General features: G+C 38.6%; 3 protein-coding genes and 1 long non-coding RNA gene across 4 annotated transcripts; 3 read left to right on the forward strand and 1 right to left on the reverse strand.

The window, feature by feature from the left end:
- The first annotated feature begins 360 nt into the window (after window positions 1-360).
- On the forward strand, window positions 361-2,049 carry LOC118210113 (olfactory receptor 1D2-like). The gene has a single exon (XM_035385991.1). The coding sequence runs from the start codon at window positions 453-455 to the stop codon at window positions 1,539-1,541; it is 1,089 nt and encodes a 362-aa protein (XP_035241882.1). The 5' UTR covers window positions 361-452; the 3' UTR covers window positions 1,542-2,049.
- A 2,233-nt stretch (window positions 2,050-4,282) lies between these two features.
- LOC118210073 (olfactory receptor 1030-like) lies at window positions 4,283-5,596 on the forward strand. Its single transcript, XM_035385923.1, has 2 exons — window positions 4,283-4,296; window positions 4,474-5,596. Exon 2 carries the CDS (start codon window positions 4,482-4,484, stop codon window positions 5,418-5,420), a length of 939 nt encoding a protein of 312 aa, XP_035241814.1. The 5' UTR covers window positions 4,283-4,296; window positions 4,474-4,481; the 3' UTR covers window positions 5,421-5,596.
- Window positions 5,597-8,915: 3,319 nt separating this feature from the next.
- Window positions 8,916-11,500, reverse strand: LOC118209435. Its single transcript, XR_004761720.1, has 3 exons — window positions 11,432-11,500; window positions 9,082-9,123; window positions 8,916-8,989 (listed from the first exon to the last, which is right to left on the reverse strand). It is a non-coding gene; the product is annotated as an uncharacterized LOC118209435 (long non-coding RNA).
- A 2,600-nt stretch (window positions 11,501-14,100) lies between these two features.
- Window positions 14,101-17,174, forward strand: LOC118210086 (putative gustatory receptor clone PTE03). The gene has a single exon (XM_035385951.1). The coding sequence runs from the start codon at window positions 14,357-14,359 to the stop codon at window positions 15,284-15,286; it is 930 nt and encodes a 309-aa protein (XP_035241842.1). The 5' UTR covers window positions 14,101-14,356; the 3' UTR covers window positions 15,287-17,174.
- The last annotated feature ends 983 nt before the right edge of the window (window positions 17,175-18,157 follow it).

Below are 18,157 nucleotides of genomic sequence, written 5' to 3' on the forward strand. Positions count from 1 at the left end.
ATGAAACAGAACAGATTTTCTGGGGTGGTGAGGTCCAAAGTGTGCTCTTTTCATGGGGCCCAAAATCCTTGGCAGTGCCAGAGGGACCAAGTGACTGATCCAGAGGCAACGTGGTCTCTTGTGGACTACCGCTATCACACTCCAAATGTGTTCAATCAAGCATAAAGGCAATATAACTGTTCCCAAGAAACTCTCATCTCTTGTGTGATGATCACATGAATTAGAGTTATTTTAAGTCCAGGAACCCCCAGTACTGGTTGGGCGTTGAGACAGAGCATATAAAAAGGCCTTCGTAGTTCTCTTCAGGTCAAATGGCACATTATAGAGAGCATTAATAGGGATGCAGAAATTATTATTACATTTAATATTACCATTGAAAAATACATCTAAGCTACAGACCAGACAAACTGAAAAATGCTTAAATGATATAACATGGAACTTAAATATTATTTATGTTCTTTAATTCAGCTTATTTATGGAGCAGTTTGATTTTAGTGAGCTTTGTTAACAAAAAATCTGCTTCAAATAATTCAAATAATAACTTCGATAGAAAGTGTAACGGGGACTACAGTAATCATTCTCAGGTTTTACCAACAATGGCACTGAAGAATGCAACGCATTTTTCGCTGTTCACTCTTTCTGGATTGCAGGATGAAACAAAGGAAAGTAGATATGTTCTTTTTTCTGTGACTTTGATTTGTTATTTTCTTATTGTGTTCAAAAATATGACACTGATTGCCACCATCCTCCTAGAGAAATCCCTTCATGAGCCCATGTACATTTTTCTGTGCAATATGTGTTTTAATGCACTGTATGGAACAATAGGTTTCTATCCTAAATTCTTATATGACCTACTCTCTGAAGAACACGTGATCTCATACAGTGGATGCTATCTACAAGCATTTGTCATTTACTCCAATTTTCTGTGTGATTGTTCCATTTTAACAGTTATGGCATATGACAGGTATGTTGCGATATGCAAACCATTGGAGTATCATTCCATTATGACTAATCAGGCTGTGGTTAAACTCATTGTGTTTCCCTGGGTTCCTCCTCTTTTGTGTGAGGGTGTTTTGATTTTTTTGAGTTACAGATTGAATTTATGTGGATCAAGCATAGAAAAACTGTACTGTGCAAACTGGTCAATTGTTAAGCTTTCTTGTTCTTTAAACACAATGAATAATGTGGCTGGTTATATTGTGATTTTTGTGTATATCGGTCATGTGATTTTCATTTTCTACTCTTACGCTCAACTGATCAGAACATGTTTGAAGTCCACAGAAGACAGGGGCAAATTCCTGCAAACGTGCTTGCCACATTTGTTTTCACTGATTAACGTGACAGTGGCTGTACTCTTTGAAGTAATGTTCAATCGATATGGAAACAAGGATTTTCCGCAGAGGCTGCTAAATTTTATGGCACTGGACATTTTGGTATTCCCCCCACTTCTCAACCCCCTAGTTTACGGAATACAACTGACAAAAGTTCGGAGCAAAGTTTTTGGCAAATGCAAGAAACACAGTCGGCTCAACCATGATTAAAACATTATCGAAGTGTGATTCAACCTGCCTTTTCATTCTGTTAAATAACTTGGAAATATGTTTTTAATGGTAGCTTCGAAAAATAAGAGTTTCACATCAGTGTGAGTCAGACCCTTTTTTCTGCTCTCATTGCATGTTCTCATTAGCTTATTAAAGATAGCCTATTTCTATCTTCCTATTACAGGGCTGGAGCCCATGTGCTGGTACTGATTATGGACTGTGTTGATTATGTCCGACTGCTTCGCAAGGTGACGCACAATTGTTGGTACTTATGTGATCCACAGGTGGGAGGGCTTGGTTGGCCCGGATGACAGCATCTCACCACGCACCAGCGACCCCTGCTGGTCGATCAGGTGCACACAGGTTCACCTGTTGAAGTGATATGGGTAACACCAGAGGCAATTACCATGCCTCAATATGTATATGACGGGAAAGTTGTGAGTAAACATCATACTACGCTGCCAGGGCGGCCGTGTAGTATAATGGGTTCGGTGCTGGTCTTGTAACCTAAAGGTCACAGGTTCAATTCCCAGGTAGGACACTGCTGTTGTACCCGTGAGTAAGGTAATAATCTGCATTGCTTCAGTATATGTCCTTCTGTATAACTGGATTCTATGTAAATGTTGTGTAAGTCGCTCTCGATAACAGCGTCTGCTAAATTCCTGCATTCTATTACATTTTAAAATTTGCATTTCATTTGCCTTTTTCTGATTGTATATTGTATTGTTCCATGATTCGGAAGAACCTCAAACTGTACACAACTATGACAAGTGAAGCAATTGAAAGTAAGAGAAAAACAGAAAATAACTGTGCTTCATGCTTAGTTTTAGTGTGTGTTTTTTATGGTTTCTGGACCTCTGACTTGTATTAGGGTGCCAAGCACCAAAGGTGCAAGGCACCCTTTGTTTTTGCTTGTGTTCCACTATTAAAAATTAACACTTTGTGGGGTTATAGTCCCAAGACAAATCTTTAATACTCTACAGCTGAGTGTGAATTCTGAAGTCCATAACTGTTTTTTTCAGAAACTGTGACAAATTAAGCAATAAAACTTTTTGATCATAGGTCCAATCTATACCAAAATCCGTGACGGGCATCACAGCACACTTTTCCACTGAGAAACTGACCTCACTTCTTCATTGTCTAATCTTTATGAAAAAAAAAACTGACAGCTGAAGGAAACATCATAAAATTACTTCAGATTTACAAAATGACAGCTCAAAAACACATTTTTTAAAAATCAATCAGCATAAACTCCATTGAAGTCAATGGGAAACTAAGAGCATTTACACGTCAATAATTTCTTCCAAAGGGGCCTCTAGTGGCGCAGCCCGTAGAGCGCTCTCCACATACTCAATGCGAGCCGTGACGTCGGCAGTTTGAATCCGTTTGTCGCACGTCTCTCCCTCTCTCCTCCTAATTCTTCCTGTCTCGCTACACTGTTCTTTTACAAACAGCTGAAAAAGCCCAAAAAATAAATTTAAGAATACTGAAAGGTAGGGGCCTCTAGTGGCGCAGTCCGTAGAGCGCTGTCCACATGCTCAATGCGAGCCATGACGTCGGCGGTTCGAATCCAACTGCCGACCTTTGTCGCGTGTCTCTCCCTCTCTCCTAGTTCTTCCTGTCTCTCTACACCGTTCTATCAAATAAAGCTGAAAAAGCCTAAAAAATATATTTAAAATAAGAATGCTGAGAATGGATTGCTTTTCATCAAAGACAGTGGCCGTCGCACGCTTCAGCGGCAGGTGCAGATATCGCGAGTGGTTGCGATCGCAAGATCTCAGCACGGGCTGAACAGGAGGAGCCGAGGTGATGACTCCACTCACTGCAGTGCCACAGTCTGGGCCCACAGGGATCTGAGATGGTCTGCAACAGGTCTGAACAGACCCGACCGTGGGGCCTAGACGGGCCAGAGCTGAGCAGATCTGCTCCGGGTCTGTTTAGTGGCCCCGTCTTGCTGTAAGGAGGAACTGAGGTGTGCAAACGCAGGAGACGGAAAACGGTGTGATTTGATGAACCGAAATAAACACGGACGCGGGAAATAACAGTATGAATAACCTGAGTTAGCCCCGACAGCACACTGAATCATCTGACATAAGCAGCATGATTGCAATAATACATTTTGTCATGTCAGGTTCATGCCCATTCATAGCAATAGCGGGGAACACTAAGGTGTTGAGCCACACTAACATACTGGGGCTAGTAGCTGACAGACAGACCTGACTTGAAGGCAATTCTTCTAGGCTAACTATTTTTCATGACGATTCGCGATACCTAATGTTAGCTAATTATTTTTATACATGTACAGTACGACAATGTACATTTCACACGGGTGATACGGGTGCATGAGAACATTTTTCATTAAATAAATGAAATAAATATTTTTTAAAATGTGTTGTTTTCTGTTTACTCAGGTTCCCTTTGTCTAATATTACAGTTTGTCTAAAGACCTAAAACCATTCAGTGTGGGAAAAAATGCAATAAAAGAGGAAATCAGAAATCAAGAACGAGGCAAATACTTTTTCACGTCGCTGCATTATAGTTGATAGTACATGTTTCACGAGGCCATCTTCTGCCTGGTGAAGACAGTCAGTTTCATTCCCCGGGGTAAAATGACACTTGTGTGACCACTGTTAGTCGTTCACTACCCATAAGTCCCAGCTCTCCCTGTCAGGTCGTCATGAGGCAGTGAGTGGTGGATATAAAAAGTACTGCTTGGTTCAGCACAGAAGTATCAAGAAGGCAATTCACAGCAAGAGTAATTACTATTCTTTTTCTTTGACATTATATTTCACTGAATGAACTTTGAACAAAAATATGTTAAGAAATTAAGATTGTTTTACTGACACATTTTAATTTAATATTTTAAAAAATGGATTCAGATAAAGGTCCTTAAAAATATGGAAACATCACACTTTATTTTTTTCCTATTCAGATTTTACAATGGAACTGAAGAATTCCTCTCGTGTCTCACTGTTCAGTCTTTCTGGATTAGAAGATGAAACAAAGGAAACCAAACATTTTCTTTTCTCTGTGACTTTGATTTGCTATTTACTCATTGTGCTCATCAATTTGACACTAATTCTCACCATCCTTCAAGAGAAATCCCTCCATGAGCCCATGTACATCTTCCTGTGCAATCTGTGTATTAATGCACTCTATGGAACTGCGGGATTCTACCCTAAATTCCTATCTGACCTACTCTCTGGACATGATGTGATCTCATATGAAGGATGCTTCCTGCAAGCATTTGTCATCTACTCCAATGTTTTGTGTGATTATTCAATTTTAACAGTTATGGCTTTTGACAGGTACGTTGCAATATGCAGACCACTGCAGTATCATTCTATTATGACTAATCAGGCTGTTGTTAAATTCATTGTGTTTCCCTGGGTTCCTCCTCTTTTGTGTGAGGGTGTTTTGATTTTTCTGAGTCACAGACTGAATTTATGTGGATCAAACATAGAAAAATTCTACTGCGCAAACTGGTCAATTGCTAGGCTTTCTTGTTCTTCAACTATAGTGAATAATGTGGTTGGTTACATTGTAATTTTTGTGTATTTAGCGCATGTGTTTTTCATTCTCTACTCTTACATTAAACTGATCAGAACGTGTTTGAAGTCCACAGAAAACAGGCGCAAATTCATGCAGACATGCTTGCCACATTTGTTTTCATTGACAAATGTGACAGTTGCTGTATTCTTTGATGTGATGTACAGTCGTTATGGTTCAAACAACATTCCACAACGTCTACGAAATTTCCTGGCGCTGGAATTTCTGGTTATCCCTCCACTTCTCAACCCCATCATTTATGGAATACAACTGACTAAACTTCGACATGCACTGTTGAGAATGCATAAGAAAGTCAATGAGGTAACTTAAATAATACATTTTTAAAATGATATCAAATAATGATCAAGTTTTAATATTAATATAAGTACATGAGTAACCCCTCTTTTTATTAAACCATTTTGATTTTCTCACTTTCAAGAGAATGATTCTATATTCTAAAATGTCAAAAAATGTTCACAACATTTCCCATGCGGGACAGTGTGAAATTAGTGTGAAAAATAAAAAATAATAAAGATCTGTTAATAATTTGTTTCAAAATGTATACCAGATGTTGTCCAGCATTTACTGGATGGCAGTCCATACAGTCCTTAGCTATGATTGTTAACAATATTTTGATCATTGTACAAGGTCAACAATTCAATAATGAAAGGCCCGATTTTTACACACAGTATCACATAGTGATGCAAGTGCTGTATTTTCGAGTGGTATTGCGCTTTGATTCTAACCATCGCTTCATCATCCTTGCAAGTTCTCAGTTATTTTCCATGTATGATTTTGATGACATTTTTAATGGATGCATTGCTTCTACCTGAAGGATACTGACGGCTATCAACAAATTTTAACAAACATTTTGAATTACTTAAACTGTTTCCAACAAAAAATATTATAGTAGCTATAGAGTAGAGAGAATTAACCGAATATCAATCAGATTAATTTACTGTAGATCTCAATATGATATTTCATACTGTTAATAAATCATATAATAGAGAGGTTGAAGAAACTGCATGGTTTTTTCTGCAAATCTGTTTGTTTATCCCTTAGAGACCTGGGGAGATTGTCACATTTTTTCACTGTCATCAGTTTTTTTATTTTATTTTTTTTTTACAGATTTAACAGATTACAGACTTATCTAAAAGATAAGGGTTGCATCCCACATTTTTTCCAGAAGACTTGTCCCTATCAGGAAATGTCAAGTTTTGGCCTGGACATGATAAGAATTAGTTAGTAGGCCCTATTATTAGAGAAAAAAAATCAGTTTCGCTTGCTAAAAAGAAGCTACCGTGTGACCTGTCAATGGCGATACTCCCACTCAGATGAAACTGAGCGGACTCAACACAAAAACAGCTGTTTCTCTAAAATGGTAAAATGTATACACATGTAAATAACATGAAATAAAAGGTGATTGTCTGTACTTTTGTCTCATATTCACCTTTTGATCTCAAATGCCAATGCCTTAAGTATACAGCAAAAATAACAGATTTCCCTCTACCATTCCCATACATTTGGAGGGCACTATTTAACAACCTTAAATACACAGTTTGTAAAAACGTCACCTCTTACAATGCTTTTTAATAGTGACTTGAAAGAATAAAATCTTGACTTTCATGATTTTTAATAAAGAATTTCTTCTGACAACATAGACAACACGTGTTAAATTGAACAGCACTGTAGCAAATCTGAACTGAATGGGAACTGAACTGAATCAGGGCTGAATCAAATCATATCGAACTGGAGCTGAACAGAATCGGAGCTACAGTAAATCAAACTGGAGGAGAATCAGTAAAAACCCAGATTTAGAACATAAACCTGAGAGGAATAACGTTAGGTCACTAGCTGGCATTGTACTGCAGAAATAGTAGGCTATATGTTACTGAAATAGTCTGCTATAACCAGCAATATCAGCAGAATTTAGCCAGTATAGACAGCTACACTACTTCAGTTGAATTCTTCTTTTTTCTAGCGGATGAGTCAGGTGAATGCAACGATAGCTGGCAAGATATTCACTGCAGCTTTGAACAACTGTCAGCGAAAAATCCACCCCGTAATAAAGTTGCCATTACATTGCAAAGTACCGACCCCTTCCCTCAATCGCTCCCCGAGGGAAGTAAAGGAAGTTTTCATAGCGTGATGGACACCCATGGTAACAAATAACTTTCTAAAATACCGACCTTTTTCTATGCTAAATGCCCCGTTTGGGTTGCCCATTTTCAAGCAATTTACATTCGGTTCAATGTTCTCTCCATAACACAGGAAGATATCAAACCTTGGGAAAATAGACTGCTGCTACTTCAATATGACATCCTGTAATGCAATAAAACAGTAACCTAACATTTGTTTTCCCTTGGTTTCATTTGATTACAGAAGAAATGACCAGGCCAAGAGCAACTCTGCTTATGCTCATAAGAAACATAGCGTAATATCTAAATGCACCATGGCTTAAAAAAGCAGGGGTGCACAACAAGGGTCGATCCATTTCAGAATTTTGTGCCAACATTTCCCAACATTTATTGAATTGGCCTAATCATATCTTGATCTGACATGTGCATCAGCTACAGCTAGAGTCACAGCCTGCAAGTGTATCCTAGAGATTTCACTGTGCTCAAGCACAGGAGTGAAGCAGCATACTTCATAGAGCTGTAGCTGATGCACATGTAGGAATGGTAATCAGTTGGAACAAAAACCAGCACACAGATCGGCCCTCCAGGACCGGAGTTGTGCACCCCTGACTTAAAGAAACAAAGGTTTGCCCTGGAATTTCATTGAACATTTTTGTTTAGCCATTTTGCTGCGGACTGGCCTGCATGTCGATCCAAGCACACAAAGTTGCTGATTTGGGGTTGCACAGTATTATACAGACATGAACAGTCACTAAAACACTGTACAGATAATTTGGTTACAAATATTTTTCCTAATGCCATCATTTTTTTAAACTGAATTAAATCTTCATGTTGATGAATCTATAAGTTTAGGTTTCTGCTTCGTTGCTACAGCATTAAAAAAAATCTAAATCTTCAGGGAGTCTTATTGCAGCATTATATATAACTAATGTTAAATTGTACATCAATGTTCCAGTCCAAGGTCATTAGCTTACAGCTTCCTGCCTTAATGCAAACTTGTACTCTAGGGGTGGGAAACGTAGAGTAACCCACCATATGACACTATCATGATACGTTGGCCAGGATAACAGTGGTATCACGATACAGGTGATTATGTGATATGCAATAAATTGCTAGGCAATCATCTACACAACATCACAATATCTGTGCAACTGAAAAAATAGCCCTAAAGAAAAAAATACTCCTTAAAAAGGATAAATAATTTTTCAAAACACAGGAATCAATCATATACTATATTTATTCACTGCATTCTTTGTATTATAAAATATACAGTATATTATGATAAAATAATACAGTAATAACCACAGTATCTATTTTGTATTGCAGAAAAAAAATGGCAATACCACCTATATCAATTTTTACAACACCTCTACTGTACTCATTAACAAAAAATAAACATTTATTGTTACAGCTTTAGCCATAAAAAATGCTTTTGCCAAAAAGAAGCAACTTACTCCAGTTTGGTCCATCATAGACCTACCATTTGACAAGTGTGATAGTCACGTAGCAGAGGTACTGTCATGGCTACCCATTTTAACCAGGCGAAAGCTGCATTATTCTCCACTAAATGATTGAATTTCTTAATTTTGATTCAAAACATAAAAATTTTAACAGCCCCCCATCTGGGGATGAAACTGTAAAAAAGTAAGTGTGAAAAATACGTTTTGGGGATGCGTGTCTGTGTGTAGCAGAGAATCGATGTGTTACCTAGAAGAGGATCACCTACCTGCAGGCTGCAGTGTGTCCTGGTCACCCAGGATGCTGTGGGAGAAGGTAGAAAGGGGGATGGTAAGCAAAGTCATACTGTGTATGCCCCTTCAATTGCTTATAACTAAAGCCTGGTTTTTACTTACCTCTCGTCCTGTGTGCTGCTTTGCTGTGTCCTGCATGGATTGCTGCGTAAACACAAGAATTAAAGGTTAAAGGTCAGCTGAGGTTTGTCCCACACCTGATGACTACATGATCAATGGTTCAGTCATTCATTCATTCATTCAGAAGAAAGGATTCAAAATCAGTTATGTGATTAGGTGTTACATGAGTAGAACGTACAATTACAGTTAACAGAGCGTGACTGTTTTTCAGCAGTTTTCTTGTTCCTCATCAAGGGAGAGGGATAAAGAATAAAAATTGTATGTATACATATTTGAGGATTAAAGAAAATAAGGAATTAAGAGGGTAAAAAAATTAAGAGTACAGATGGGCAGGCCATCAGCAAAGTGAGGCAGGTGAGTGTGTGAGTGGAGGGTTGGGTGTGTGTGTGTGTATGTGTGTGTGTGTGTGCGTGCATGCATATGTGTGTGTGCGTATGTGTGTGCGTGTGTTTGGGGGGGTAAGAGTAGACCGTGTACAATGTGAGCAGATATGTAATATCTGGGGGGAGGTATAATGAGGACAAATGAAAGGGTAGATTGCCACAGTAAGTGGAAGAACAGCCTTGTGCCTTGTACCTCTCAAAATCAACTCTTGTTCTTCACTCTATTATTAACGGAAGCATTTGCGTTTTCAATGCAAACACAATGCTTTCCATTTTGAAGAACTGGACAGACCACAATTTTCTTTGTTTTTAGTGTAAGGCCACTTAAAGAGACTACTTATTTATATAATAAAACAAAAATACAGCAGGTGCCGGTATGTTCTGTGATTGCATGTGGATGGCTGTATAGTTCCAGACATATTTATCCCAATACAATGAAACTGTCCTTACAAGCCGAGCCAAGCCAAGAGCCGCTCTCTTTTAATAGCTGGTCTCTTTTTAAAAATGTAAAAATATACATAAACACTGGTCTTTGTCAGGATATTTTTTTTTCTGAAGTGCACCCACACACATAAGCTGGTGTTATCTGGTGTAATACCATCACACAGGTGAAAGGTTTAAAAAAATTGACCAGTGCACTCACACAAAACCATAAAATGTGTCACAAATTACTTTAGCACAGCTGAAAATGGAGGGACTCAATACAAAACAGCTGTATGTGTAAAATTGTAAAATATCTACGAATGTATAAAGCTAACATGAAATAAAAGCTGATTGATTACTTTTGTCCCTTACTCATCTTTTGATTTCAAATCCAAATGCCTTAAGTTATGAAAAATAATACATTTCACTCTACTGTTCCCATACTTTTGGAGGGTATATCCATACACAAATATACAGTGATCACAGCACTTTTTACACACAGCCCCCCATTTCAGGGTGTCATAATGTTTCAGACTAATGACTTCACAGGTGTACCTGATTTTTCAGGTGTGTTCAAATGCTTCTTTACTGCAAGTATAAGAGTGCTTTCAGTATCTAGTCTTGATTCTAAGCTTTTGATTGCCTATGGAGTCTTTCATTGGCATTTGTCAGCATAAGGACCAGAGTTGTGCCAATGAAAGTCAAGGAAGCCATTATGAGGCTGAGAAATATGAAGAAACCATCAGACTTAGAACCTGCCTTAGGCTTGCCAAAATCAACTGTTTGGAATGTCATTAAGAAGAAAAAGAGCGTTGGTGAGCTCAGTAATTGAGAAGGGCCCGGTACAGTTAATGACCCAATAATTAATTTATAGTGGACATAATGCACTTTATTTTCACTATAAATGACTGCCATTTCACACTTTCATGTGACACATAAACTTTCAAAGGCTACATTCTCTTCAGATGGTAAGATGAAAAAAACACAGGGACAAGTTACTTTAAATAATTTAGGAAACACTGGCAGCATTTTTCTGGGAATACTGCTTGTTTAATTTGTGTGAGCTAAGACAGCCAACATTGTTTGGTGTAACTTGGCCTCATTTTGATATAGCCTAAATACTTCGGACAGACCTAGATTTCGAGTTTTACTTTCATTTCTAAATTTTACATAATAGCAATGCTATGTATGCGTGAGTGACTTGGCATTTTTGCAGGTGGAAAACGTTTTTGGCGAGATAAATACTACTGGGACCGTACTCGCTAGGTCTATCTAACTCCGTAGTGACGCTTGTTCGGGGGTTAGCTAGCTAGCTAGCGACCGTTTGTCGACAGTAATTGATCACTTAATAATCATTACAGGCATTTAGAAGCGCTAACCGTTCACTGAGTAGACAGCTGTTTATCAATACTACTTTGTTATTGTTACTCTATGTGGCTAGCTAATTCAATTTTACCTAAATGTCAGCTGTGACGCTTAAAAGTAGGCTACAACTGTATGTAAATAAAATCGCTTGAAAAGATTACCTCAGGAACTTCTTTTACAGACGCCATCCTGTCCTGGCTCGAGAGTGCGATGCAAAAGCGCGGGCAAACAATCCTCTACAGAGAGCGCGAGGGGTCAGCGCACGGCTGGCGTCTTACAGTATGGCCCCACGTCCCACCTCCCATACGGTTTATCTGTATATCTGTCAATTGAGGCCAGCAGACAGGTGAACGCACGACACTAATGGAGAATCGACAATAGGCTAAGCCATTGTCCTGTGAACACCTTGCGATGTATTACATTGCATTGTTCATTGATGTAGAAAAAGTGTAATATAATAATCACTTTAGTTATATTCATTCATTCTGTACTCCCCGCCTGCCCGATAGTGGTCAAATATACGTGAAACATTAATGCGCTTGAACTCATTAAAGACACATTACCACAGGAAAGGCCGTCTCGCAGCTCCTCATGCAGTGAAAAAAAATGCTTCAGATAATTATTTTTTACGACGTTCTTTCTCCTCTAGAGGACGCCATTGCCATATAGATTGATTTTAGTTTACTAAATACGTTCGTGGATTCCTAATTCGTTGCTCACGTTGTCTGTTGTAAAGCGATAGTCATAGTGACACAAGACCTCCATGATTTCTAATTTTTTCTGTCATGAGGAGCCAAGTCCCCAAAAGACTTTAAAAATAGACCCCAACAAATTATCATGGAAATATGAAATTTACATGTGTGCAAATATTGGTCTGCATAAAAAAAAAATCTAATTCAGATGTAAATTTTCTATTTAAGCATTTCATCATATTTCTCATCATCAAGCCATCTGCCCTCTATCTGTCTCTGCCCCCATCTGCTCCCCAGGGGTTTTCCCATCTGTCTATTCTTGTATTGACTCCCAATAGTGGGGCATGAGGACCTGGGTCTCAAGCCACTTATGAGTCTGCTTTCTGCAAGCCTCCCCCCCCCCCCCAACAGCCCCACCCCCAACCCACCCCGCCTCTCCAGCCTGCCAACCTACCCCAGGACCGCCACCTCCAGGTGCTTTCATGCAACCAAAAATGGACTTCATGTTCATCCGTAGCCTATTAACCCACACCATTAGCTGAGCAGAGAAGGATATCTCCCCCCACCTGAGTTCCTCCTAAAGGTTTGTCTTCTAATATGCTATATATATATATATATATATATATATATATATATATATATATATATACACGTGTTTATACATATGCATGGATACTAACTTCACAATCTTGTATTGATACAAGCCAGATTTTATGTATGACTATTACACATTTAGTGCAGTCCCTAAGTATTTGCATAGAAACACAATCTTGTTGTTTTGGCTCTGTACTCCAGAAAATTTTATTCGAAGTGAAACAATAAATGTGAGGTTAAAGTGCAGACTGATGGTTTTAATTTAAGGGTATGCATCTGTATCCAGTGATCTATGAAAGAATTACAGCAAGTTGAAGCACTGTCCAATGAGTTTTAAGGCATTTGGTTGGATCTGAACAAATAAGATGTTACTGTACTGTTCAGAATTCATCCTGCTGCACATCATCAATGAAGACAATAGAGCTTCCAGTGGCAGCCATACATTTCCAAGCCTCACTGCCTCCACCATCTTTCAAGAATGAGGCGGGGGGGGGGGGGGGGGGGGGGGGGGGGGGGGGGGGGGGTGCTTCGACTCATGTGCAGTCCTTTCATTCTCCACACTTTTGTCTTTCCATCACTTTGGTACAGGTTTATACTCATCTCATCTGTCCATAAGAGTTTGTTCCAGAACTCCACAGTTTTTTTTAATTCAAACTCTAACCCGGTCAGACCAACTCTTCCTCTGGTGACTAAGAATGCCTATCTTGATTTTTTTCAACAGTCGAAAAGTGTTCTTTTTTCACAACTGAAATTTGGTCTTCAGTTGTCTATTAAAGTGGCAGAGCTCACCAGTGGGTTGTTGCTTCTTAATGATGTATCAAACAGTTTATTTTGACACACCCAATGTTTTGGTTATGTCTCTGATCAACCTACCCTGATTTTTCCACCCCAAGATGGCCTGCTTCTCTGGCATTGACATTTCTTTGATTCTGTAGGGAGACAAAAGCAACTGACTCCAAATTCAAATTCCACGCATACAGTCGACTCAAGACGTTTTATTAGCTTTCTTCTGCATGAACTAATGATGTAACAACACACATCTGGCCAAGAAACAGCTGAGCAGCCAATTGTCCAATTACTTTTGGTCCCCTAAAATGGGGGGCTGTGTTATTAAAAGGGCTGATATTCCTACATGGTTCATCCAATATGGATGTACCCTCAGATTAAACCTGTACTTTAACCTCATATCCATTGTTTAATTTCAAATCCAATCTGCTGGAGCACAGAGCCAGAACAACAAAAATGATGTCATGGTCCAAATATTACTGGAGTGCATGACATATTTTAAAGAACAAATGTAACAATGGACTGTTTTTTTTTCTTCGGTCTCATTATTGGCTTTATCTCATTAAGTGGAGTCGAAAGGTATTTGAGTCTGTGAGGACAGTGCTTACCTGGCAAATCTCAAAGGCCATTTACACAATCCAGATATATATATAAAGCAGAGATGCTGGGTATAGACATGAACTCTCCCTGTGCACTGCTTTCTTACAGACAATCATGGACTGCAGCTTGTCTCAATAACATCATTACTGCCTGATATCTGGAGGGTTCTTCTTTTTCTTTTTTACAACATCAAGTCTGTGGGCTAATTGACCGTGTTTATAGGATTTCAGCCAAACATCTCTTGGATCTATCAGAATCTATCTGAGTATTTTAATAACAGTAAGCCTTGATGTCATCATATTAATTGGTGTTACAGTATAAAGCAGAGGTGAAATCAGTATTGATCTGGACTGATTTCAGATCATTGAACTAATCCAGGACACAAGTGTGGTACACACCCTTTCTAAGGAAACAATGGAGAATTCCAGTGAAATAGTATTTGTGTTGCAAGGACTGAATGAAACAAGGACAAACAAACATATCTACTTTGTTGTGACTCTTCTCGGTTACCTTTTCACTATTTTTGTGAACTTGACTTTGATTATGACAATTATTTTGGAGAAAATGCTCCATGAGCCAATGTTTATATTTCTGTGTAGTTTGTGTATAAATGGGTTAGTAGGGGCTTCTTCTTTTTATCCTAAATTGTTGCTCGACCTTCTATCTGACGTGCACGTCATTTCGTATGCCGCATGCATGATTCAGTTATTTATAGGCTACAGTTACGTCTTCTGCGAATTTACTATGTTAACAGTGATGGCTTATGACAGATATGTCGCAATATGCAAGCCGCTGAATTACCACTCCATCATCACGCCTCGGACGGTGGTGAAATTGTTGATTTTAACTTGGCTGTTTTCCCTCTGTGAATCAATTATTGGGTTGAACCTGACACTCAGACTCCCCCTCTGTGGATTCCACATCGAGAAGCTTTACTGCACAAACTGGCCAGTGGTAAAGCTGTCGTGCGTGGACACCACTATCAACAACATTTACGGATACATTCTGACGTTTTCTCACGTTTCACAAGCAGTGCTGATCTTGATTTCCTATGTTAATATTATTAAAGCGTCTATACGATCCCCGGCAGATCGAAATAAGTTCATGCAGACCTGTTTGCCACATTTAATCAGCCTGACCAACTTCACAATCACACTCGTTTTTGATGTAATGTACGATCGCTACGGTTCCAGCAGTCGGTTGCAGAATTTCCGCACTTTCCTGGCGCTGGAGTACCTCGTTGTTCCACCACTGCTAAATCCTCTCATTTATGGCTTGAAAATGAACCAGATCCGCCGGCGAATATTTAGAATTTTCCGCTTTAGAGTTTCCGCTTTGAAATGAATACCCGTGGCTTTATAATCACAGGTGTCAGGAAAACGTGACTTAATTTTGAAAGCAGTAACTGATGCATGGATTGATTGGTGGATCAAGGAATTGACTGCTGTTAGTGTCGAGGATTCATGTTTCTTTTGACTTCGCAATGTTTTTTATTTTTTATTTTTTGTTTTTGTTTGTTTTTGCACCCAGGAAAAAATACTCTGGCCAGTTTTCAAATTGTAGAGTTGCATCCTGTTAGATGTTGCACATGGCATTTTCATTGATATTCCTTTCTATATTTGAACTATATGATTTAATGCAATGTACTGGAGTTAGAGTGCCTTAATATTGTGTCTCTGGCACGTATCTCACCACTACTATATTTATAAAATTGGGTCGTACCAGGAAAGCAGTAAAGTACAGAGAGTTTGAGATCTCTCGCATATTAACTCTGTCATAGTGTATCAAATGAGATCTCATCAAGGTGGCTGGTTCTGTGTCACTGTTCGACAGAACAACGGGAGGGAGCATTAGAGGTATAGGTGACATCCCGAGAGGTAAATCAGTTTCTGAGCCTTAGTCCAGAGATATAATTGTGCAGCAAGCAGATCAATATGATCAAATGTATTATCTATAACAATGAGATAATAAATGATAAATGTGTATATTTATGTTTTGTGTAACACTGGTTAGGAGCTTGCTCCTTACATCTCCTTATGAGTTTATAAATTTGAAGGCTGCATCCTGATTATTTAATGCAAGCTGCCCCAGAAAATATTTTGTGTGTACACCCAGTATAATTCTACTGATAAATATCTAATAATGCAGCCAAAATAATATAAATAATTCACCACATTAGAGGTTGTTCTTTGTAAAACATGATAAGATGCTTTGCTCTCTTTGTTTGTCCCCCCCAATTACATCAATTTTAGATCTACAAATTTATTTATTTTTTGATCGATAAAAGTCATTTGCTGCACATAAATATTTTGTTAAGCAAACATGCATTTAGGTTTTGTTTGTGGCAATCATATAATTTTGTATGTGGGAAGTGATGAGTGTAGCTCTGTTTGTAGGTTTATTTCAGATGTGTGTTGTTGTTGTTGTTTGTGTGTGGAAGTGTATGTGTGTGAGAGGGAGAGAGAGAGAGAGAGAGAGAGAGAGAGAGAGTGTGTTAATGTTGTGCACAGGCCAAGTTCAGGAAAAGAAACACTGTGTTTTGATGTGATTAAAGAAACATCAGATTTGAAAATATAAAACACGCAACCGAGCACAGATGATTCTTATGCGCTTCAAGTTTCAGCACTTGGCGGTCCTGTTCTGTGAGCTTTTGCGGCCTACAGCTTCGTGGCTCAGCTGTTGTAGCTCCTATATGTTTCCACTTCACAGTAACGGCACTTGACTGGGGCAGCTCTAGCAGGGCAGAAATTTGATGAACTGACTTGTCGGAAAGGTGGCATCATATGACAGTTCCACGTTGAAAGTCACTGAGCTCTTCAGTACGACCCATTTCACTGCTAATGTTTGTCTATAGATATTGCATGGCTATATGCATGAGTTTGTGCACCTGTTAGCAACGGGTATGGCTGAAATAATTTAAACCACTAATTAGAAGGGGTGTCCACATACTTTTGGAAATGTAGTGTATATGTATGCTTAAAGGCTTCTCTTTGCATTCTGTACAAATTGTAGGAAATCACTCTCTTACGGCAATTAATCATTAATTGCAAAGGAAGACATTAAACACAAAGGGGAATGCTGGGACAGAGACAATCTTACACTGTAAGGTCCTCTCGCCTGCAGTTCATTGTCGACACCACAGGGTGACAGTAAGACACCACAGAAACAAGTTCTGCCCCCGGGCACCAATCTGATTTCAAGCAAAAAAATAAAAATAAAAATAACTGTAGAACAAGCATAATGTTGTACAATGTCGTTCACTTATATATAAGTAAAGGATACAGTTCCTTTAACTTGTGAACAAAACAGTCAGAAAAACTGATGACTCCAAATAGCTATTTGTTTAGACGGTGTAATTATTGAGATTTAGGACAGCCTGGTTGTATCAAATATATTTTAATGAATCATTCTCATGTGGTAATTTTACTTGTTTTTAAATATAGCCATACTATGAAGGTAAAATATGCGTTATTATTAGCATTTAAGACAGAAGTCTAGTGCTTTTATATAATTAGCTTACATTTATTTCCATGCACATAAATTGTCGGCTCATCATTTATTTTTCAGCAGTCTAGAAGGAATCCAGCTCTGTGAAAGATACCGAATGAATCCAGCGCTGTGAAAGATACAAAACAAATCCAGCGCTGTGAAAGATCCCAAACGTATCCAGCTCTGTGAAAGATATCAAATGAATCCAGCTCTGTGAAAGACACATAATGAATCCAGCACTGTGAAAGATACAGAACGAATCCAGCTCTGTGAAAGATACCAAACGAATCCAGCTCTGATAAAGACACAGAATGAATCCAGCGCTGTGAAAGATATCAAACGAATCCAGCGCTGTGAAAGATACAGAACAAATCCAGCTCTGTGAAAGAAACCTGGAGTCAATCACTGAGTCTTCCATGTATTTCGCACATAAGATTATTCTGGAGCAGAACCCCTGAAACTGTTTTTTTTGTTTTTTAATCTATTGAGAAGAATGAGATGCAGTTAATTTCATTACTTTTATGAATATTAAAAACGTACTGCATCTCTCAGCATCCTGTTTCTTAACTCCCCAACCCCTCAGGGCAGTACCTACCATAGACGACACAAAGGTCATGTCCTCTGCATTTTTTCATGTCCATTTCTAAAGCCTGTACCCTATTTAATTGCAGTCTTTAGTGAGAAAAATCGTTGCAATTAATTTGGGAGGGGAATGAATGGTCTTTA

Source organism: Anguilla anguilla, chromosome 12, assembly GCF_013347855.1.
Source record: "Anguilla anguilla isolate fAngAng1 chromosome 12, fAngAng1.pri, whole genome shotgun sequence".
Taxonomy (NCBI): Eukaryota; Metazoa; Chordata; class Actinopteri; order Anguilliformes; family Anguillidae; genus Anguilla; species Anguilla anguilla.